Source organism: Eleginops maclovinus, chromosome 16 (assembly GCF_036324505.1).
Source record: "Eleginops maclovinus isolate JMC-PN-2008 ecotype Puerto Natales chromosome 16, JC_Emac_rtc_rv5, whole genome shotgun sequence".
In the NCBI taxonomy this organism is placed as follows: Eukaryota; Metazoa; Chordata; class Actinopteri; order Perciformes; family Eleginopidae; genus Eleginops; species Eleginops maclovinus.
This window is the reverse complement of record NC_086364.1, coordinates 15,901,328-15,926,072: the sequence shown is the minus strand read 5'-3', so window position 1 is coordinate 15,926,072 and position 24,745 is coordinate 15,901,328. Positions and strand designations below refer to the sequence as shown.

Below are 24,745 nucleotides of genomic sequence, written 5' to 3'. Positions count from 1 at the left end.
GTATACATGTCATGTTTTACATAATATCATGCACACCGTATATTTTGAGAGAAACAGCATGGATGTGTTTGGTTTATGTGGGCTTGCCTCCAACAGCCAATGAGAACCGAGCAGGCGTGAGCTACTGAAAGCAGGTTTGTTTGACTCGCAACAGCGGCTCCTCCTGTGGAGCCAGTGGAACCGACCAATGAGAAGCTCAGGAGCCGAGTGGGGTGATCTGACGTCACATATCTGGGTCTAAGTGATTACATCATGTGTTTCTATTTCAGCAGCAGGGGAAATAACCTGAAGGATACAGGTGACCTGACAGATTACAAAATGAACTCATTTGTAGTCTAAGTAATATAAATGAAATACCATATCCAATAATTCAGTGTACAGATAAATATCCAATTAGTCTTTGTAAATTAACTCTTCTTCCAGTTGACAACAAGCACACATTATTAAAGATGTAAATAAATGGCAAGGCACACTTTATTTCAGATCAGCATCAGCTAAATTAAAGCTATGATGTGAAAAAACACTGAAAACAAAAGGGGGACACCACAAAAGCCTACTGGGGAAATAGGTCACTGACCTAGAGTAACACTGCAAAGTTGTTGTCAGTGAAGGCATGTTAAAAGCTTGTCAGCAGGCCTGGTATTGTTGTTGATGGGGTGTGTTTGTGTGAAGGAGCACATCTTATTCACTTGATTAGGGAAATCTACTGCTTTGCTAGGAAACCATTCCTTGTATGTTTGTTTTTTGGGGGAAATGTATGCAAAACAATCATAAGTCCAATTGTGTTGCTATAGAAGAGATATTAAAGAGTTTTAAACATAGGCAATTAATATCAACCACCCACATATTATTATATGACTCACATGCTGTCAAATGATTAAGAGATTAAGGGATTTATTAAGTCTCCCAGACTGGGTCCAGAAGAGCGAGTTAATGCGTAAGGAGAGAAATTAAATGTTTTACCATAACAAAACTTTGAACAAATAATGAACAAGATGCATAACAGTAGAAGTTAATTTGTGAATTTTTTTGAAAAGTAAATAAACGTGTAATACATTCAATATATATTTTTAAAATGTTAAAAAGTTAGGCAATTAACAAATGAAAAACTGAAGGCAGAACACCAGTATGACTTTTTTGGGGACATTTTTGTAAAATTACAATTCATTTTTTGTTTATTCTTTCTGTCATCTCCAGTACATTTTATGAAAATTGTAACAAACCATTAATGCAAACAGGGTCGGCAAAAGCAACTACTTTCTAATATATGTGAACAGAGTGGACACTATGTACATGAACCAACATGTGTGAGGGGGGAGGCTCATTTGACAATGAATGGCCAGTACAGTGCAAGATTACGGTTGGGTTGCATCAGCATGTGTGTGAGGAAGTAGAAAAAGAAGCAGGGGCTTGAAATGAAACCCATTACTGTAAATAACCACAAACCATTGTGAGATAGAGGTCACACATTGCTAGTGTTTTATTGGGCAGTTACATACGTGCATTAGGTCAAACTAAAATCTGACCGTTAGTAATGGCAGCAGACAGCACGGCCACACTGACATGGAAACAAAACTAGCCTCTCTTCCATGTCTACAAACATCAGCTGATTGATCCGCTTCATCCGTATTAAAAGACATTCAGTAACCATTTTGAGAAATCAGAGGAATACATGTTGCAATCAGGACTCAAGCTTCATAAAAGCAAGTTACACAAACAATCCGTTACAGATCCAGAGATACTAAACTCACAAACAGAAAAATACCCAAGTTCCCTTTTAAAGGATCTCATGTTACATTTTTAATACTACTTAGTTCAGCCTGCAATCGTAAAAGTAGTTTCTTTTTAAAGTGAACACAATGGTTGATTGTAAATTTAACGCTATTATCTCAGTTACCTGGCAACCATATTAAACCTGTATAACCACATATAACCATACAGCATTAAACAAAAAGTTAAAGCTCATAAATCATTAATCTTCCTCAACTAAAAGACATGTAAATATTTAACATAATGATTATGCAGACACGCAGAACTTTGCAATGTCACCATTGCGTTTATGTTAACAAAGTATAACAACTCTGGAATAATTCCCTCTAGTGGAAGGCCTATACTGACAAGTTATGTTGTTGTATGAATTAGGCTTCTAAAAATGGGGATTGGGGATGCCCTTATTGAGAAAGCTTTTGGTCTTTACAAAAGGAATCCAATCTTTCAAGTTTTCAAGTGCAGAGCATCAGTAAAACAAACCACAGCCTCAGCAAAAATTTGGAATGACAACAGGATTGCTTTTTGCATCAACGTGTGATCTTAAGTTCTCCACAGACAAACTCCTGCCAGAGCTACTTAGCTGAAATCAGAAATGCTTGGCAGCAGCTTCAGCAGGAGCAGATGAATAACGCTGGAATGAAAATAATTCAAGAATACGTTTGCTTTTGCCTGCACAAACAACAAAAAAATAGTGTGTGTTCGCTGCATTCTTCAGCCTTAACCACAGGAATAAATGATGAAGGACCTCAACATGCTTTTACATGAACTAGAAAAAAATACAATCCGGGCATGAAATGATACATCAACCTCTCTGCCTTCTGGATACAATCCATAAGCCAAAACATGCGTTACCAAACTAAATTGCTATATTATGAGGTATATAGATTACATAGTTTAGGGTAAATTAAGCTTTTCCTATACGGATACATACTTAACAATAGTGCAATATTGTAAGCTATACATTTTGTCTGTTAGTGAATTATGGTGCCAGCACTAACGTATGATGATAATTCAGATGCCACATTCTGTCTAGCATTACTACTACTAAGTTTTTGCTATCATACATTGAACTCTCTATCAACCCACTTCTATGTGAACAGCGCAGTTACAAAAGTTATGTGCAAGATGAAGTCAATCTTCGACCATTTCCCATTCCCTAGAAAAATAGATACAGTCTTGTAAACACAAAGGACAAAATACAGATTTTGCTTCAAAGTGCAGACATTAATACTGTAGGGGGAAATAACTGTTCATGATCCCTCAACCTTTATAACACATGAACATGATTACCGTTCTACAGGTTCATTTCAGAGCTAGTTATTTTTAAAGCCTTACTATTCTTTGGAATGGCTAAAAATGTTTGTAGTTGTTCAAGAGCAGCTAACTAATTTATCGTAGCCTTTCAGAGGACAGAAAACACTGATAGGAAATACTTCATGGGCACGTTCCATCCCAATAACAATGTAAAATACACAACAGGATCCTAACTAGTGCTTTTGAGATTTTGTATTCCCTTTGGTTAGAGGAATGCTGGCATACACTGTTCAAGAGTAGCTATAGTTTTGCTTTTATATCCCTTGTAAGGCAAATTAGCCTGCTTACATAAATATTTTGTCCATACGGCTTCAGTTTATAACAACGTGTTGCTATCCACACATCACCCAGTATTAAAAAGCGTTACTAAAGCTCAAACTGATGTACGAAAATGCCTGGACCGACCACAGCGCTAGTAGTACATGTCACAGAACACATCTTCAAACAATAAATGCATACATTAGCAACTAGCTGAATGTAGTAACACTATAATCCCAATTGTACGCTTCCATACTGACTCAATTCATGGACCTACAGTGAACACTTCTCCATTCCTTACGCAGTAATATACCACATTCTAAAACCACATCTGACCGGTTAGGTTGTCTTCCTTTGGTGGAGTGTTACAGATGAGATGCATGGCTGCGAGTAATACATCCCATAGTAACAGATTAATACATCCATATATAGTAAAGCGCAAAACAGTTGTGCACAGTAAACCTCTCTGCTTGTTAGAGCAACACCGTGGCAAGAGAATGACGAGTAGCTGGAGATGGCCTGCTACACCACTGCCAGTTAGCGATGAAATGGGACAGGAGGGACTGTTTTGGAGGAATCATTTAGGGCCAAGACCTTAAGATGCCACCAGAGAGAGATCAAGGTTCTCTGAGAACAGTCTACAAGGCAAAGAGGGCATCCTCCGTCCGCTCGGCCTTCTTGTGGGAGCCATCAGCGGCACGAGCAGGGTGAGAAGGGTGAGCTCCCGGGGGAGACGGCAGGGAGTCTGAAACCTTTGCTCGCTCCTCCAGGAACTTGTCAAATTCTGGAAGAAACACATTAATAAAAAAGAGGGGAATGAACACAATTTCACACATGTAGGAGTTAACTGAATATACGCAATTATGTTTCTATACCTTCGCTGGTCACCCCTTCCTCAGCAGCATCCCCTTTCTATTGAGAAGGGAAAAGAAACCATTAGATAATGTGCACACTTTGGTTTTGTTAATGGAGTTTTCTTTGTTTTAGGAGACAGTGGTGAACCTTTGTGTTCAGACAGCAACACAGCAGGCTCTCTGATACACAAGAACATACAAGTCAAATGTAAGTTCACACAAACCCACACAAAGTCGCTTATGAAGGGTCCGTCAATCATGCATTCTTCCACACTTGTCAACCAGTAGCCTCCTTGAGCCCAACTCCAAAACCTCCGCATGCACGTTTACAAAGCTCATTGCAGCCATTTTAACTTGACTATTGTTAGCACTGTGTTAGCAATCAACCAATTGATCGTCATTGGTTAAAATACATTCGATTACAGTGAATGAAAGGATGTGACGTGAAAGGAAACTAAAGTCAAATGTAGACAGTTATGCGAGTTTGGGGGATGGAATGTGCTCTCCAAGAAAAACAAATCTGAAGAGAAAAAGATGGGAAAACGTTTAAATCAAGGTAAAGAAATCTCACCACGTCAGCACAGAGCCACTCCTCTATGTCATCCATGACAGAGGACTGCGGTACGGGGATCTATGGAGCAAAGCCATGGACAAACCAAAGGGCAGCACCAAAGCCACACCACAGAAAGACACCCAAAAAGAAAATTGTAACACACAAACAAAACAAAAAATAACAAGAATTGGAATCACCAATGGAGCAAGATGATCGAAATCAAAATGAAATAACAAAGAAATAGCTGAGAAGACACACTCAACCTCTCTCAAGTCTGTGCTCTTATTGTTTTACCATGTGCAACAAGCTGCCACTCAGCTGTCTTCACTGAGAACAGGAGCTCCCAGGTTGTGTTTTGTTCTCATTAGTTTCCTGATGCTGATATGGCTTAACAGCTGCCGACTGATGTCACACAGCAGCGTTAATTATTCCACATCATTAGTTAATTAGCGAATCATTTGAACGTGATTAAGAGATTGATTGGATGGGAAAAGCTTAAAGCACAGGGACTGTCGAGAGGCAGGGTATTCCCACGGAACACATACACACACAAACGCTGCATTGAGTGAAGTAACTGTGATGATGTGATGAATGTGCGGGTTTGTGTTGGCACCAAGTGATCACAGTGAATAAGGACTGCTGGAAAAGTGTGACGCATTGTGTGTGCTTGAAAATAAAGGACATTCTAAAAGTGGCTCCATCCATGAGGAGCAACACTTATTGGGAAATTGGGAAAGCTGCTTGCATGCTTTTTGTTTCCAAAGATACAAAGAATCCACACAATACTAAAAAGTCTTCCACATCATTTCACTGCCTATGTGTTGGAGTCAAAGTCCACATTTGATGTTGGCCTGATATCAAAGTTGAATAGAGATAAAAAAAACACTTTCATCTGACCCGGCGAAACACTACAAAAACATGGGTGGGGTTTCCTCTTGAGATCACAGTTTACACGGTGAAGGAGCGTTTCAGAAAGAAAGGCCAAGGCAGTGGGGCAGTGAAAGTCATCCATGAGAAATAATAAATAACAAACACATGTAGGATAAAAAGCTGTAGAAAAGTGTGTGGAATTCACCAAAATGACACTGATAAAAGTTCAAAGTGCACGTTTTTTTACGCAAAATACAGCCACAACAGCACCTTCACTTTTACAGCAACTAGTGACTCATTCGTTAGTGAGTATTTCTGGTTAGGGTGGTTCTTGTTAGTTATATCTAGTGTATTATCTAAAATCCAGAGACAGTTAGAAGACAAAATTACAAATACTCTTCAAAACACAGCAAGACACATCCCTTTTTGTTGTGGGGGTCCGATGTTACTAGCACTAAATAGATCCACTATTGTTGATAGTGCTTGCTGTGCAGTTGAAGTATCTGTACTTCCCTGCTGTTTTAGTGTGTGAGTGTTAGGAGAGGAATCTAGATGATGACAGTTCCTGGTGACCCATCAGGCTCATAAACCAAACCATAATTTCCCAATTTGGGATCAATAAAGTACCCGTCTATCATCTATAAAGGGGTGGGAAGCATCAGTTATGGGTGTAGTGTTTTATGTCAATAGAGTGCAATGGAGGGGCGTAGATTGGATGAATTCTTATATCTTCACTTAATTTTATAACCAGTAAATCAAGTGAAACTTAATACTTAAGAAATGAAGATCCTTCATGATGCAACATGTCACTATAAAAGGGCCTGTTGATTGATTTGCAGAATTAGCTTCAATAAGCTAATACATCCAATACAACAGATGGTAAATAAATAACTCCCTAATGTGAACAGTAAATCAAACAGCACTCAATGACAGAGTGTTAATCTCTTAAAAGGGATAGTTGAGATTGTTTTTAATTGCAGTTTTACATTCAGTATAAATGACATCAGCACGCCTACAGTTTGGTAAAGCAGACAGGATTAGCAGAAGGAAAGTTAAGCAAAGTACTTCTGTACAGAGAGGCAGCAGCGAAACAGATTTTAGCCTCTCGAAAAAGTCTGTGTTTAAGTGTCTGCTTTTGTAAAATTGTCGGATTTGAACAGAGCATTGATTATGGCTTCCTAGTCACAAAAAGCTGTCTCGAGGCAAGATAAAGCTGAAATAATATTCTTAAAAGTGAACATGTAAACTCATATTGACTCTTTTTAGATGGCAATAATATGTTTTCTGCTGCCACCGTCCCAGGCAGTTCTGTGTATTTCTCCAAACAGGAGGCGATCATTAATCCTCATATTGCCCAACAATAGAAAAACACTGGAGGAACCCTCTGAACCTGCAAGGAGGCTCTTGGGAGGATATTTTTCTCTGGTATGGGCTTGTATGAGCATTCCAGGACAGAGCAGTGAGATGAATCTAGAAAGGAGAGCAGCTCATGAGGGTTATGGATGACGCTGCAGGAGGTTGAGAGCAGGGGTGACGGTGGACACGAGGGAGGGGAAGGAGGACACACTGAGGATGGAGTCCTCACCATTCCTTGGGTAATAAGCCAGCTGTCTATGGGCAGCTCCTGTTCTGCTGCGTTATCATCCCCTTCTACCCTCAGCTGAATCAACAACAGAACAACACCTTACACAAGAGAAGAAAAGGTAGCAAGCCCCACCACAGCATAGCGCACAGTGCAGAGAGAGAGAGGAGGAGTCAAATATGCAAGAGATGGCTTTCATTTCAAAGTGGGAGAGGAGGAGAGGAGAACGAAAGAAAACGAGGATAGGATCATTCCGTAAAGATGAAAATGAAGAAAATAAAAAAAGGGATAACGACACTTTGGACTCCCTCAAGTAAAAGCTCAATCTGAAGTAACTGAAAGAGGAATGGACAATCCCCACTGTGTGTGTGCTTGTTTGTGTCTGTGTGACGCAGTAAATATTTCAGAGTCGTCTGTTTACATTGCGATAACTATACAAATATATTGCAATGTGTGCTCGGACAGGAAGAGAGACTACAGAAATCAAAAGTATGGTGTATATTTTTGTAAGTAATGAGATTACTAATGCTAGAACTAATATTTAAATAATATTTTCAGTCGCTTATATCTACATATTGGAATGCTTAACACTTTGTAATGTATTTATTTTAGATATGAAGTAATAACCAAGTACACAAACCTACGCCCTTTTGTTTGATCAAAGTTTGAGTACCACTGCAGACAGGACGAATGTCAGAGACCACCACATGCAGGGAGTGACCGAGGGCTGAGGACAGACTGGTTCGGGAAAGGCTCACCATCAGCCATGTAAACAACACCCACCCTTCATATACGGGTGAAAGCAATATTAAACTACATGCATCAGTGTACTCACCCCCACTGCGTTCTGCTGTCTCACATCCAAAGCCGAGGCCAGGCTGCCCAGAGCCTGAGGGTCCTCATACTTCACACTGTGTGACAAAACATAAAAAGTACTTACAAAACAAACCATGAACAAGTCCCGGCAATTCCCCCCCATTTTGAATACAATTTTTGTTTTCAAATGCCAACTTTAATTGTATTTATTGAGTTTGAAAGACTTATGTGCAATATTCGTGGCCATATTGCCCTTATTAGGAAGTACAGAGCAGAAAGACGGAAAGCGGGAGAGTTTTGGTCAGCAGGGATAAAACCTTAGCCACCAGTCACCCCAAAACAACCTTCATTACAACAAACTAAATCCAGGACTGGAGAAAAGGGAGAGAAGGACCCAGTTTGACGAGAATAAGTTGTCTAAATTGACGATAAGGCAGTATCGTGAAACACGCTTACTTTTTGGCATGCTTATCAACTGGGAACTTGTCTCTCTTGCCCTTAATTTAGCGCTTCAATTTGCTCCACCTATGGGTTCAATTTACAGCAAGAAATAGCAGGTTTTTATAGAGATAAACATCCGTACCCTGGAGGTTTCCAAAACTAATTTAGCAAATTCAATAAGTCAATGTATTAAGGGCAGGTTGAGAGACAGTGCGCATATAAGATGTTCAAACTTCATCACGTTGAACATCAGAGACCAAAAAAAGTACCCATGGATAGCTTTTGTTTTAAATATTAAAAGGCGGTTATGAATATCCCTTTAATTAGAAGTAAATGAAATCCTGAATAACAACATGAGAGGGTCTGAGCTGCCCCAGAAGCAAAATAAAAAAACAGAGACCTACTTTTTGCGCTGATCAGCCAGAGAGCTGGTCCTGGTCTGGGCAAACATGTCAAAGTCGTCCTTGTTGTGGCCTGGTAGACAAGACGGGGTTCGGCTCGCGCTGTCTGAAGTCACATCTGGAGAGGGACAGTGAGGGAGGAGAGCAGGAAAGAGGGAAGAGCAAGAAAGATGGAGAACACAGAGTTAGAGGGTTTTTAAATAAGGATTCAGGAGCAATATATCCAAGCTTTAACCATACAGAGACTTTCTAGGGAAGAGTGTCTAGCGGTGAGTTATGTGGCTGGGCTCAGTTCCAATTAGCAGCCAGATTATTAGCCTTTTTTACACTCAACTGATTCTCTAATGCCAAGTCTGGAGACGCTGGGGGGGAGCGGTGTTACGACACTGGTGAGAGAGTGTGAGTGTTTGATAGTTAAAAAATAATTGTGGTTGTGTATGTAAATGCCTCCAAATTCAGGGGCAAAAGTTTCCCAAAATTGCCTATTTTTTGGCTAATTTTCCTATGCTGTAACACAATATTTTTCTTCCACCAAGGAAAACAGACATGATACTTACCGATACTCGCAAGTGCAGATGTTAGCGAGGCTGTAGCGGGATTATGGGCTGGGGAGGCAGCGGCCCCTGCGATGGGGTGGTGTGTTGGGCTGGAGCTGATCCTGGGTGTGACCACAGCCGGGGAGCCCGGGCCCAGGTCAATCAGGTTGTCCTCCGTGGCTTCATTCAACATCTGAAACAGGGCACGGAGGGGAGAATTATTGCTGTCAATAATTACGAACGGATACAAACAATGTCAATATACAGATTAAACATATAATTATATTTTTCAATGACAGGTTTATTGAGGAAATCATATTACATTGTGATTACCCCTTGTATACAGAGACTACCGACATCCTACAGGATTTACTACACAGTTTGAGACAACACTGAGGGTCAGTGGCTGTAGATTGAGGGCTATGCACTGATACAATACTGAGGGTTGAATACAGTTGCACAAAAGGGCGCAAAAGGGAGGACATATAGAGTATAGTTTCACACAGAGCTACTGTTTGGTCTACACCAGTGTTTCTCAGACAAGGGTACTAGTTCCCCACGGGGTCCTTTGGAGCACTGCAGAGGGTACGTGAAATGTGATTAAAAACCTCTCTTAAGAAACGTCAGCTATGCTTAGTTGCTTAAATAAGTAAATATACTAAAATAAATTCCACATTTTTTTAAATATAACTTCAATAAACCATATTTATCATTCAATATTCCTATTTCCAATGCAACTTGGAATCCTGTTTTGAAATTGAATTACAGAGCGAAAATTGATTCGCTGTTGAAAGGTTGCCGCAATGGAGAAGAAGTGAAAAATAAGCTCATATTTCTTGCTAAATGGTCAATGCAACACCATCTTTGTTATTTCATGATGCAAGAAAATCATAGTGATGGTTTCTAAACATTTGAAAGGTAGCATTTAATTTGTATAGTAATGAGCTTGTTATACTTTTTTATGGCCTTTATTTTCCCTCCATAAAAAGTCTTCCACTGCTCTGGGGCTTTTTTTTAAAATGTGTACATCACGGAAGAAAGTTTGAGAGACACTGGTCTAAACATCAGTTCCATACAGTTTAGCAGACATGTTCACTGCATCTGGTAATGGCATCATACTTGCCTCCATCAGCTGGCCACAACACAAACACACAGAGCACACAGAGAGATCAGCAGCATGCAAACACAAACAGCTATGTGGGAGGCGGCGAGAGACGCCCCGACCCTCCGGTGAATCACTGATCCTGGCAGATCTACGCTCTAGACAGCAGATTGAGACTTATTTTTTCTTAGCTCTTCCAGTTTTCACAAGGCAAACAAACCTCACTTGAATTAAATAGTAATGCTGCACTGAAGTGCTGGGTATGCTTTTAGAAAAATAATACATTCAAATACTCGAATTGTAAAACAAGCACAACGTATGGGTATGGGAGCGATTTTAAATCATCCCTCATGGCATCTTTAACGTAAGTGGAACCACCACAGGCGATGCAAATGCAACAAGCAAACACAAAACAAAGATCTATGACAGAATCTGGGGTACATCTTTTCTTCTCTTTGATGGTACTCACCCCGTTGTTCTGTGCGGCTCTACCCGACCTGTACCTCTCGTACCTGTGAGCAGCACACACATCTTTCAATGTTTTAGCACAAATTCTGTGAGGCTCAAACAACGCTCATCTTCACAGGCCTCATGAAAGAGCCGTTTGAAGCTGCAGAATGTTTTAAAGGAACGTTTTGTGACTTTGAGCTTCAAACTGTGTTTAGCATGTTTTCTCCAATTTTTTATTTTTCACTGGTAAGCTCGGGTATGATCACAGCGGGAGCCAGCTCTTTAAAAATCATAACTCGAGGAACTAACGAGCATCCATTATTCATTAATTAACCATATTGGACCGAGATCTTACACATTGCAAAAAGTTCTGTTTGAGAGGTTAAAATTATTCTGACATCAAAGATGGTATAAACATAGGTCTGCTCATGTCACCCTAACAAATCGATATGTCAGCCCTTATTCTGACACACAGAGCCTGACTGTTAGAAACATCGTACCTCTCATATCGGAGGAAAATGTTGTTCAGGTCGTCGTTGACGTGTAGCAGCTCCTCGGTCACTTCTTCGTTAGAGACGCGTGAAATCAGCTCGACCACTCTCTGCTGCATCGCCCTGCAGGTTCTGTTCAGCTCCTACAGAGATTGAACCACCAATAGAAAAGACTTATTGATAAATTCATCAGTAATAACAGAAACAAAATAGAACGGAGAACCATAACAAGTAAGCTATCTGATTTAGTCAGACACATACAGCCCTGGGAAAAATTAAGAGACCACTTCAGCATTTTCATTTTCTATTGTTTATTATAGGTATGTCTTTGAGTTAAATTATTATTATTATTTTATTGTATTCTATAAACTACTGACAATTTGTCTCTGTGTTGAAATTCAACAAACACTGGAATGGCTGCCATACATGTAGAGATAAAGATTTAAGAAAACATTGGAGTTGTCTCTAATTTTTTCCGGAGTTGTATGACATTATGCAATCAATCTGTGAAAGCTAAGTGAAAAATACATATTGTTTTGTTTGTTTCTATTTAGCGTTGAGCAAGTCAGAAATATTTTCTCAGCTGTGTAAATCTGTGCCAGGTGTATTAGTAAGGAACACCTACCAATACAACTGGCACAGGGCCAGGGGCCTTGCAGCTGACTCAAATACCTGAGTGGATTTGGCTTTAGGAGATTAAACTCTGCATGAGTTTCTTTACCACCGGTTAGTTTCCAATTCCAGGAATTTTACAACAGCTAACTGGATATTAATAAGTTGTGTGCGAGTTGAGCTTTTCCTCTGAAAATTAGACCCAGTACTCCCCCTGGTGTCTGCAAACAGTTCCAACACTTCACAGCTGGAGTGCGATGCTGGAAAGCGTTTTACTTTGACCATCTTTAGGAGTGTGCGGACAGTCATGTACTCAAATATTTGCAAGGGTTTATATTCCTTTAAATTCAGTTTTTAGAGTAGGGCTGCTAGTATGATTTCCTGACAGACCCTTTCATATAAAGAAGAAATATCAGATTTTCCCCCTCTGAACAGTCTTCTGATTTAGATTTGCTTTCATGTTCTTGACAGCTTTGAAACCACATCTTCTTAGAATCCACATTAAACATTAAAACACATAAAGCCAGATTTATTTACGGTTTTTTGTCTAGTCAGGCACATCATTGGTCAAAATAAACCCTCATAATATATTAATTCTCCTCTAACCTGAAGCAGTTCTAGGTCTGAGGCGTCTTCCTGCCCAGGCACCATCTCTGTCAGCATCTCCGACATGACTTTGGTGTTTCCTCTCACTACGTCCAGTTCGCTGCGCAGCCGGGCGATCTGAAGGCACAGAAGGTCAAAGGTCATTCACACTTTCAGGGATTATTCAGGATCAGCAGTGCTGCGTCTCTTCTTAAAGCGGTCAATGGAGTGATATCCAGATAAACTCTTGTAGTCTGCTTTAATCTTTGCACTTCACAGTTTAATAATCTCTGGATTAAGCTCCTTTAAAACAGACTTTGAAAAGGGCTTTTGATATAAATTATTTGAATAAATTAAATTTGTAATTTTTGAAGACATTCACCTGGTCAGGGGTCGCTGTGATTGGGCCCGGCACGTGGGAGGTGTGTGTGGTAGGGACAGGAGACGGGATGGGGGAAGGTTTAGGCGTCGCAGCAGCAGGTGAAACCGGGGCGAGGTACTTGATCATGGCTGGGTCCACCTCGGGTGTTCCCTGGAAGAAAGAAAATAACCCCTTAAAGAGATTGCTGTGTGAATATACAGATGTGTTTGTGCTGTGTGTGTTTTTTCCTCACCCTCTGCGGTGTGTGGATGGGAGACAATGCATCCAGGTCCGCCATCGGGAACTCAATGCCTTTCCTCTTCAGTTCTTCGTAAATGTGGACCACACCAGTGAGATCCGGGCTGCTCCTGAAGGCATCAGCCCAGGACTGCCACGAACACAAAGTCAGTATAAACGTCCCAAAAGCTCATAATGGTGTCCTTCTACTTTGTTCTTGTCATCAATAGTGGTTATTTGCATTAAAATACACAATCAAATAGTAGGGGAAAAAAAGGTTTGTTTCAATATTTGCTTTTATGAAAAAAACTCTAGTAATTCAATTCTGTATTATAAGCAGCTTAATGTATGAAGCTAAACAGGTCTTTCCTTTTTCTATTTTTCTTTTATATTAATGCAGAATTAATTCAATGATTTTGATGATGATTAACTAACCTCCGTAAAAAATGTGTTTAGGGAAGAAACACTCTCTAATGTTGTCAATAAACCAAGCAAAGAAAATAACAATGGTGTCTAAACTTAAACATAAATCCCTATAAATAATCAGAGGACAGAGAACACCACCTGTTGGCCGAGATGGCTTCTAGTTACGGGACAGGAGGCTGTAGTCTGTGGACTTGCTGCCATGAACTAACCTTTCTCTTATCATCACACCATGATGTCATGTCCTGCATCACCGAATGTGTGAACGGAGCCATAGGGAGGAGTCAGTATGAACAGAAAGCTGTGTGCACTTGTTTTTAGAAGAAAACACCTACGTAAAATAGGGATGATATGGCACTGAAGAAGAAAGCTTTAATACCTGTATGAGCGCCAGCACTTTGTCTTGTACGATGGTTGGAGGATTGTTTTTGGGCGATATGACTTTGACCAACACACCGTCGATGAAATCTCTGGTGGCTACCTGCACATGGAACCTGTGACCGCAGTTCTTCACACATGTCTCCAAAACCTGCAGAGAGGGAGACGATTAAACACAGACAGAAGCCGGGAAGATGAAATTAAAAAAAGCAGGAGGATTTGTGAGAGGCTGCTGGGAAAAGACTTCTAAAACCAGGCTGCTTTGACCACATAGAGAGAATTTTAACTAGGGGAACTATCCAAGATGTGAAGAAAGTTTAAAAGGCATGGCTGCTACAAACAAAATAAAATATGTGCAGTAAAACATAACTCTGACATCTGCCGCGGAAGAGAAACAGTAAAATAAAATGACCGAGAAAGAACACAATATCTGGAAAGGTGAAGTTTTATGCAGGGGACAATCCTTTAATGTGGCCTACACAGTGAAGTGCGACTTGAAGTGGTCCCAGCTTCCTCAGAATAACACCATCAGGAAATGTTGCAAGTTCAAAGCCTTTCCATTACAAAAGCAGGTGAATCTGAAGCCAGATTTACAATGAACCAAAAGTAAAAAGGGTCTCACCGTCAGCGCCAGCATCACCTCTCTGTAGTTCTTGTTGCCACTAAGTCTCTTCTTGAGTGCCCGCATGGCGTCTTTTGGCCTGGAGGGGAAACAGCAGAGAACACAGCTGGATGAAGCACCCCAGCTGAGAGTAGGCATAACATCTTTGGCTTTGATGGCATAAATTATTTTCTGTGCCACAATAGCAGATGCCAGTCAGTCTGTCAGCATATCTGTTTGACTAAGACAGAGAAGTGCTGTCACACCATCTGTTTCGCTCTTTTCTTTCAGATTGAATATCTATTTCCTCGCAAGGCTGGGCCAAAGCTGTCCGTGTGTGAGGACTTCAGGTTGCAGTAAGTTTTTATGATCTATTTTATGAGCTACATGTGGCTATTCGTTGAGTGTTGGGGCGGAAATAGACAGAAATGGATGGGGATGGTGCACAGAAATCTGATATTTAGCTCCTTTAAACAGCACTATATGTGTAACTGATTCAGCTTGTGTTTGTTCCGTTTGGTTTTGGATGGTGCATCTGTTTTGTCATATCTTGCTTCGGCACTCGGTAGCATGTGTTAAGACAACATTATGCTCATAAAATAAAGAATTTTCCCACACATCGAGGCTAAATCTGCAAAACAGACAATGTCGGAGTCGCAGAAACATCTTGAGAACAAGACGGTCTGTGTTCTGTGAATCGAACTCTGTGTGGATGTGTGTGTGTGTGTGTGTGTGTGTGTGTGTGTGTGTGTGTGTGTGTGTGTGTGTGTGTGTGGATGTACGACAATGAGTTGTGTGTAGGCAGGAAGAATGTGAGAAGCTGGGATATAAAGACAAAAGGAAAAGTGCTGAGGGAATAATGAAAAAAGATGGATTCTAAAATGTTTCCACTAAAGAAAACGTGGATATGTTGGATGGGATTGCTTTCTGCTTTGAATGTATTTAGTCTACTGATTAAAATGGCGAACTGTAGCTGAAATTAAAAAAACAATCCTCGAGAAAAAACACAACCAGAAGTGGAAGAAAGTTATAGAAGTGAATAAGGGCAAACAAGTACATGTTTTTATTTTACATTAACATTTAAGATCAGGTCTTTTTTTTTAAAGGTTTTTTGTTGCAACTACATTTTGTCTAACCACTGACTTGCCTTCATTTCTTATTTCAGTCAGAGACACGCTCAGAAAACAAAGACGGTCTGTGGTACGGTGCCTGCTGGTGAAGCCCAGCAGGCAGTGTATTAATTGTTAGAGTCATTCAGTGAGCCAGTGTGACAAAACTGACCAATTCAGGAAGCAGACGGTTTGTTTTTTTACGCCAACATAACGGTGATAAAGCAAATTATAACCCGACAACGATTCAATCTAGACAGAGCAACAGCTCACCCCTCGTCCGTCTCGTTTATGATGTCGCAGATCTCCATGTTGATGGTCCAGTCCTCATTCTGGAGGCCTCCATCTGTGGCCCTCTCTGCAGGAAAACACGAGAAAATATGTATACAATTATTTATTTAAAAGACAAAAAATAAACTGTGCTCATTCCTTTTTCCATGCCTCTACATTTGTGTTTGATTTCCCTTAATATAAATATCAAACCACGAGCCCTGACTTCCTTATAGTCTTTGCTATGGTGTAGTTCACATTAGAAGAAGTCATTTGCATGCGAGACAGGAAGCTGGCTAACATTGTTTACAACCCGACATAATGTAGACGATACCATTCAGTGGAAAGATCTGTCAGTAGATTGTTTTAGTTTAGTCTCAGTAATACTCATTATGATCATGGCTCTATTTGTTTCCAGGTCCTCTGTCTCCCAGATGATGCATTGTGGTCGGGCTGGGTGATCGTCTGTGCTAAAGTCAATACACAGTAATTAAAGCAACCCATAGTTTATATAACATCGGAAGTAAAACTGTTGTGTAAGCAAATCAGGATGGGGTGACATACTTTTTCTGTCTCTGCAACGCCAGTTTTTATTCAGCCAGACATTTGGTTTCTAAACTTTACAATCCCTATAAACTTGGCTGCAAACAATGTGTTTTTTCTGTAATAGTGTACAATAATGATCCAACTAAAAAAAGCAATAATTAACTTAAATTTCAAATGGAACTCCAGGGAATCCTGTTTTGTTTTTTTCACATGTAAATACTCAGGAATGTGAGGACCTTGCTTGCTTACTTTATTGTTTTTTTTCCTTCTATTTAAGTGTATAGTCTGATTCATTAATAACCTTTATTGGAAATGATCTGTCGGAATGGTTGGAGAAAAATCATGGGTAAGGATCCAACAACAAATCAGAAAAATACAACTCTTTTAGTTTTCACATCAATGTTATCTCCAGGAAACCCTTAAAAAAAACACCCACCACCTGTTGCTCCCATGCCTCAAACTCCAAAGTGAATGAACGAAGGAGTCGGTTAAAAAGAGGAACACTATGTCAGAGGAAAGAGAAGCAGGTTAAGGGTGTGATGCGGTTTTGTGAACTCAGTATAAAAGCTGAAACACAGAAGCCTCTGAGCCCTGTTGCTTTCAAACGCCACCCTACCATTTAATAGCATTTTGTCTACAGCCAGGAGATCATGTGCTCCAGACTGTGAGGAGCGGCAGTGATGAACGAGCACTGCATTCATCGCTGCGCTCCTCGCTCCGTCTCTTCCTTCCTCTCCCGTCGCCCAAATCCATCCATCATGTCAGTGAAAGCTGAGATCGTTCAGGATGGCAGTCATCTGGGGTGAATTTCACAGTGGAACAGGAAAAAAAAGGGTTTCTACCAAAGTGAGCTGTGACCAAGTTCCTGTGACTGACAGTCAATAGATTCTCATTAGACGACTCTTGAGTTTGGACAGGAGGAGCCCCTCTCCCTGAAGCCCAGAGGCCCAGAGCCGGCTGTCATGCCCGGGCCAGCAGCCTCTCACTGGGCCATGCTGCCTTCCTTTTGGGAGGCTCAACTTTGGACAAGTCTGACAGCCATGACTTATTCATGCTCCATCTCCCCTCTCTAATCAACTTGTCACAGACTCAGCCAGCACTGAGAGACAGGCATCCTTTTCTGAGAGGATACATCTTTAGTCTCACCTACAAACACACTTATCTGAAGACAGAGACGATACACTTCAGGATGAGCTAAAAACACTGCTGTGTGTTTCTGTGTTAGGCCGAACATAGTGCATAGTAGTTAACCAGCTTCTACCATTGGGACATCTCATGTAATCTTCTCAGGTGGATTTCCAGGTCAAGACAGGGCATAACACAAAGTCTGACAAGGAGGAGAGTCAAAAAAATAAATCTGATCTCTACATGTGAAATGAGCTGGAACGCCTCTGAGCAATCAGAGCCTTGCTAATGAAGTGAATGCCCGCTGAGAGCATGCATTCATGGCATTGTGTCAGGGAATCGACAAACCAGTGAAGCACGTCGATCACGTGGCTTCAGCAGTGGCTGGCTGTGCCATCCGCTGCCAACAAAGCCATGAATCTCTGCCCCTCACTGGCCCTGTCTCTCCAAGCTTCTGTCCTTCATAGACTCTAGAAAAGCTTAAGCTAGCCAAAATACAAAATATTATTCACTTTCTTTTTTTAATGGTCAAATAGTGGAGGAACTTCTTAATTCTTCTTAAAATCTTGCATGATATTCTGAAAGGAAAAAAGTCTGTGGACACATGCCAACAAGCTATTAAAAACAGGGGAGGTTCATTTAAATTTACTTTGTCCATCCATTCATGACTGGAGCAGTCTGTGAATTAATTGCTGCCTTACAAATGCCACTCATTGACTGGCAGAATGTGAGAGTAGCCTCTGATTATTATGCTGTTCTTGAGGAAAAAGTTGTACAGCATTGAAGGAATATCAGGGTCAATAACTTGAACATGAAACTGCAGCATGTGAAAGAGGAAAGAAAATGAATTCACCACCTCTAACCCCTCCACCTACTTCTCAGTCACTTAGGAAATGAACAAGGTTCCTTACAAGGCCTCCCTCAGCATCGGTTCTATCGATTCTCTCTAATTGTTTCAGGTAAGCTGATACGGTGTGCTGCAGCAGTGGTGTACAGTACCCTCCGACAGCCAAACAGACAGCAGGCGGTACAACTCCAGCAGCAGCTCAACCGGAGAGATGAGGCTGGAGATACAGCCATCTCTGAGAGGAGGAGAAATTTAAGATGTGCCGCATACAGCCCACAGCATGACCTAGAAAGACCTCTGTCGAGCAAAATGCCTGAGAGGAGGGTCACAGTTGGTAGCTAAAGGGCCGTCTTGGATGACATGGCACAAAGCTGCTGACCGGTGGGTGGTGAGCAACAGTTCAAAGGCCCCTCTAACAACGTCCTTCCTCCAGACTGTTTCTATCCGGTGCACTAAAGAGCTAATAACTCTCAATCACTAGGAGCTGGAAAATGCTTTATGAAAGCTTAAGAAAATCTGAGATCTACCAACAGGCCTTTATTTATTAAGGGACAGTACACAATATAAATAATGCTTATGTGACATCTGCTTCATTCACTTAAAAGGTAAACATAAATATACATTTAAAAAACGTTTCAACTAAAAGTCGATAAAATAGGAAATGCTGCTTGACATATTTAGGATTATTTGCCCAACTGTGTAAACACTGGACTTCAAAATTAATTAAAAACGGTTTACAAAAAAGAGGGTTAATGCTATTAGGAGTCAATCCAAGGTGTTGAATTATGTATTAGAATTTAAGATGGAGTTTTCTATAGAAGAGGAAACAGAACATTAATGCAGTTGCCATTAGGGTGCACGAGTGTGGATTATATTCAGACAATCTAGAGTGAATACTTGATCTTCACTAAGCCTCACAAGATTTAAATGGACAAGGATCACAAGAGAAGTGCTTCAAGAGAAGTGTTGCTGCAACCAATCTACACAAAATAGATTCCCCTAAAGATCTCACAGAAAAGCTGGTATCATCATGTGTGCTATTCTCTCATGACAAAACCTTGGTGACAACTCTTCTGGTTCCGAGATGATTTATCAGAGTTTTGCAAAACAACAAGCAAGATGCAAAGAGAAATGCAACCACACCAAGGGGATGTGGTGGGCCACATGTATTTCTCATCATCTGCAGGACGAACTTCAGCATAACGCTTGGAGGTTTAAAACTAAAACCAACCAGGCTGACCAAGCAGTGTGGTCAGCTCTGGTCAGGATTTAAGGGAATATTGAACTTGAACTTGGCTACGGCTCTGTAAACCCCTCTGAGACATGACACTAACACTGCCCATGCCATTTACTCGCAGTTTCCTTGAGAATTGCTATGAATTGTCTTACAATATTCAGTTTTATACACTTGTGATTACAGCGGACTAAGTTAGGTGGGCTAACGTTAGCTGTTCATTCCAAGTAGGTGACGTTTGCTGCGAGGATGCTTGCTAGCTCGCTATTTTCGTAACGTAATTCCTCCTAGTAAAACACCCATATGTTTATCCACGCAGTATGAAGCAGAAAGTATCACATCTCTAATGATAATTTTAAGGATAACGTACCTATACATTGGCCCACGGGAGTGCCGTACGGATTTCCAAGTAAGAACTCCATTTTGACAACAAACAATCCGCTCGGGATTGACAAGAGGCTGAGGCCCAGAGGCGGTACTAAGGCCCGCCCACTGAGGAATTCTATTGGACAAAAAAACTGAAAACTCAAGGCGAATGGTTGAAATCAACGCCAGTTATATTTAGCAAGGAAAGCTATGTTCAACAAACATTTTTATAAATGTTACCCACATAATAAATATATATTTTACATAAAAGCGTCGACTATTTTCTCCAGATTCAGCAAAAATACACAAATAACGATACAAGCAATGGACTCAAGCATTCATACTCTGAATGTATTGTATATACATGTACATCAGGGTGATTTACTGGGTATTGCTTCATTGTAGTTGAAAAAAGACCGATACAAGAACAGCAAAACTATGTTGCACCAAGTCTTAGTTTCATCGTTGGCACCATTATTTTAATGTGTGTTTATTATGTTTATTCACAAGAAAGGCAAGAATGTTCGGAGATGAGCGTTCATTTTAACTGAATCTTTGGAATATACTTGAACGCAGCTTAGGTTCAACCGGTTGCTATGTAACCGTGTAAACAACAGAGGTACGAAGTTACAGTTTGTCTTTACTAGCTAAGTTAGGTCAAGTATATTGTATTGTTTGTTGAATTTAAAACACGATTGAAATTCTCCAGTGTTTTTTCAGTTGGCTAATTTCGGCTATGAGGTTTGTCTGATAAACTCATTAATCCAAACAAGATCATGTAAATTTGTTTGCTAATCCGAGCTACACCATAATGTATTTACTCGTTTTGTTGTTTAGAATATTTTTTACTTATAACACAAGTTCTGAATTTACAAAATGCAATCTACTTTCTGCTTTGAGCAGTGGAAGTGAAGTAAACCTGAAGGATGCTGAATCGTTGTGTTTGATACATGAGGATCTGCTCAATCAGGCAATATTGGAGCAAAATCCTAAAGATGAAGTTGGGGGCAATTTCAATGAAGAGGGAATCCACTTTGATGAAATCCTTAAACTAGGTCTGGAATACAGAAGTAAGTAAAATAACAATTGGTATATGATTGTATTGGATTTCAGGTATTTGAGAGGTTGTATGTTCACAGACATCCTGAGGATTGACCACTTGTGGGAATTCACATCCTTGACCAGACTCAATCTGAATAACAACTATATTGAAATCATTGAGGGCCTTGATCGTCTGATTAATCTGACATGGCTTGGTAAATTAAAGTTTTTCTCTGCTTTCTTTTTAATGATTGTTCAGGCATTATCAAAGGTGTGGTCTTAACATAAGAACCCAGTAACTTGTAGTAATAATGACATTTACTCCTTTTAGATCTGTCATTTAACTGCATAGAAAAAATTGAAGGTCTGGAGTCCTTGCGGAAGCTGGAGCTGCTGAATTTGTCCAGCAACAAAATCTCTGTTCTTGAAAACATGGACACACTCGAGGGACTCACTCATTTCTCCATTGCAAACAACCTCCTTGGACAGTTGGACATCGTATGACAACATTTTCTTGTATAAATCTGTCATAAAATGCTACATTTATATAGCAAGATTCATATAACTTTTCTACTTTGAAGTTTCATAATATAAAATAAAAATATATAACATAATCTCATAAAATTTGAATGCATTTCATAGGTACTCTATCTCAGGAAGTTTAAGAACATGTTCAACATCAACCTACTTGGAAATCCTTGCAGTAAGGAAGGCGATTATACATTTTTCATCGCAGCCTTCTTCCCAGACTTGAAGTCCCTAGACTACACTTTACTTGACGAGAAGACAGTAAGTATTAGTGCCGTGTTTGACCCAAACCAAAGTTGCAATCTACTGTCTTCCCCTTTTAAGCAATATTTAATATTTTTAATGAAACATAAGTTTGTGTGAAAAGATTCCATGTGTCTAGTAACTGTTTGTTGTGATGATATTGTATACCTTAATGTGTGTCCTGTTCAATGTACAGAAAGAAGAAGCATCTGTCAAATACCACGATGTCCTCGAAGAGATGAAATGTAATGATCTGCAGAAGCAACAAGCTGAAAAGGCTAAGCAATGCAAGGAAGCTGAAGTCCAATTACACACTGTAATATGAAGCTCACAACTGGTTATCATAAAACAAAAATTCCACTGAGCTCTCTATACATTTCTTATTCTTGCTGTGTCAAAATTATTTTTCTAATAGGATGCCTTTGTGGAGTTCCTGAATGACTCTAAACTGTTTAAGAGCATGTTCAACGACGATCAAGAGGCAGATAAACTACACTGTGTGCCTGAAATTGCTCGTCTGCTTCGAACATATCCTTTTATTCAAGAGGGGGTAATAATAATATTATGTAATCACAGGAAAAAAGCTCTTGAATTCCTTAACCATACTCTTACATTTGAGAAAGAAATGGTGGATCTGTGCATGCAGTTGTTTGAAACAGGCTTGGCTGAACATAAGCGAAGGGAGAAAGAAGTGAACTCCTTTTTCATTGGTCAGAATGAGACTGTGACTGAGTACCAGCAGAAAGCGTTGCAAATATTGACAAACTTTGAGCAGCAACACAAAGAGGTAAGCTGTAGGACTAAATGTCTTTCACTGTACTGTAATGTATTAAGAGGACTCAGTAAAGCTGCTTTTAGTAACCAGCATAAAGACGTTTTTCTTGTGTTCACACCTTCTAGAGGACAGTGGAAATGCAGAAGTTATCAGAAGGACACTTACTGAAGGTCAAGATCAACCAGTGCAATGATGAAATTAATCAACTCTGTAAAGGCCTCATGGCGCTGGAGTTTCAGATGGTCAGCCAGCTTGAGGTCAGTATGTGTGTCTGTGTGTGTGTCTACATTCTAAACATTGTGCATCTTAAATTTGTTCATAAAACTGCACTTTGTCTATACATTTGAAGTCTAAGGTTTTATGTTCAGTTTCCTAGTTTATAGTAGATTGGATATATATAGATTACATTTTTGATTACAAGTCCAAAAGTGTGTGCTTATTTTATTTAATTTCTTATCTGTTCATCATGAAGCCTTCTATTCATTTCAGGATATCACCAACAAGTTGGACATCAACATTTCTGAGATGGTTGGCTACTTCACTGAATGTGTTCAGGGGACATATCCTTTCTGACTGTGCCTCAGCTCCTGCGCTTTGAATTATTTCCTATAACACAGCTGTTCTCAGGGTGAAGCTATTGAGATCATGTTTTCCCTGATTTAGGGAAGAAACTTGCTCCAAGTCCAAATGTAATCAAATCTGAGTTCCAAAGCAATTACCTGCTTTTTTGTTGACAGCAATTATGTTTAGATGTCTGTGCACACACACACACACACACACACACACACACACACACACACACACACACACACACACACACACACACACACACACACACACACACACATACACACACACACACACACACACACACACACACACACACACACACAGTTATGATAGAAAATAAGCGTCAATCTTTCCTTAACATAGTCATACATTAGCGCAATGTCGAGATCTTGAGGATGATTATAATGGGAAGGTACGAGTGACTGCTTTAGCACTTCTGGATGATGCTTCCAAGGACAACCTGGATGAATTTTTGCCAGATCCTGTTAAAATTGTGAGTTTTATCCTTTTAACGATAAAATATAGAATTACTTGGACTATTATAAAAAATAATTGTATTTCTCAGTTGTGCTCTGATTAATCTAAAACATAACTGTTACCAAAAATGGAAAAAAACATGACAGTATATATAATATTGTTATGTTGACACTGCTATATATATATATATATATATACTGTATATATACAAAGAAATATAATATTGCAAATATAGCATGAAAAAGAGCATTCTCATGTAAATAGATTTTAGAACATGGACTGCCACCAATGTCAGTGCTGTCTCCCCTGTGTTTTCTCCAAGCAGCTGTTTACATGCAAAGAGACAGTGATGGATGCACTGGCAACCGGCCACGATAACCACCTGATGAAGATCAATGACCAAGAGACTGAGATGGTTTCACGTGCCAATGCCTGGAAAGTGGCCCTCATTAAAGGGGTAAAGAGTTGGATTTACATTAAAACAAACATCCCAATATTTTATATTAATCTGAAAGACAATCCTCTCCCTTCTATCTCACAGTCTTGTTATTGTTTTTGCTTTTTTGCTTTATGTGTTATTTCAGATTCAAGACAAAGACCTTAAGCAGAACCGCACGCGCATCAAAGACATCCACAGATATATGGACCATCTGTGCGTTCAGCTGGAGGAGTTTCAGTAGCAGTATAATTTCAGTGTTATCTACTTGGGTATACAAACAACAAACTGCAGTTCTGAATAGAAGGCTATATTCAATGATTCAAATATGTGTAAGGCTTGGTTAAAAAAGTAGTGTGAAAAATAAGAATGTGAAGGAAAATGTCTTTTAAATGCTATCTGATTTCATGCTCTGTATTGTCATATGTGTAACACAAACTAAATAAATATGTATTTGTATCCAGAATTGTGGTTGTTGGATAAAAAACATTTTACTAACACATAAGTCTCTCACTTGTGCATTGTAGTGTAGTAGGAAATGTC

The 24,745-nt window shown here is 39.9% G+C and overlaps 2 protein-coding genes across 6 annotated transcripts; one reads left to right on the top strand and one right to left on the bottom strand.

Moving 5' to 3' along the window:
- Positions 1-1,456: 1,456 nt before the first annotated feature.
- Positions 1,457-20,237, bottom strand: LOC134878012 (TOM1-like protein 2). 4 transcript variants are annotated; one of them, XM_063903756.1, is made up of 16 exons: positions 20,137-20,237; positions 16,018-16,102; positions 14,657-14,735; positions 14,036-14,185; positions 13,250-13,384; positions 13,018-13,167; positions 12,657-12,773; positions 11,448-11,581; positions 10,967-11,009; positions 9,417-9,588; positions 8,863-8,977; positions 8,037-8,112; positions 7,205-7,279; positions 4,768-4,827; positions 4,218-4,254; positions 1,457-4,126 (listed from the first exon to the last, which is right to left on the bottom strand). In XM_063903756.1, exons 1-16 carry the CDS (start codon positions 20,186-20,188, stop codon positions 3,981-3,983), a joined length of 1,626 nt encoding a protein of 541 aa, XP_063759826.1. In that variant the 5' UTR covers positions 20,189-20,237; the 3' UTR covers positions 1,457-3,980. The 4 variants fall into 4 exon arrangements, with proteins under 4 accessions (XP_063759826.1, XP_063759827.1, XP_063759828.1 ...); XM_063903757.1 differs by lacking the exon at positions 7,205-7,279; XM_063903758.1 differs by lacking the exons at positions 4,768-4,827; positions 7,205-7,279.
- A 499-nt stretch (positions 20,238-20,736) lies between these two features.
- drc3 (dynein regulatory complex subunit 3) lies at positions 20,737-24,653 on the top strand. Of its 2 annotated transcripts, XM_063903754.1 has the most exons (12): positions 20,737-20,873; positions 21,036-21,202; positions 21,272-21,388; positions 21,505-21,671; positions 21,816-21,962; positions 22,141-22,260; positions 22,360-22,731; positions 22,845-22,976; positions 23,209-23,281; positions 23,661-23,782; positions 24,092-24,223; positions 24,351-24,653. In XM_063903754.1, the coding sequence occupies exons 1-12, from the start codon at positions 20,869-20,871 to the stop codon at positions 24,444-24,446; spliced, it is 1,650 nt and encodes a 549-aa protein (XP_063759824.1). In that variant the 5' UTR covers positions 20,737-20,868; the 3' UTR covers positions 24,447-24,653. The 2 variants fall into 2 exon arrangements, with proteins under 2 accessions (XP_063759824.1, XP_063759825.1); XM_063903755.1 differs by lacking the exon at positions 21,272-21,388.
- Positions 24,654-24,745: the final 92 nt, after the last annotated feature.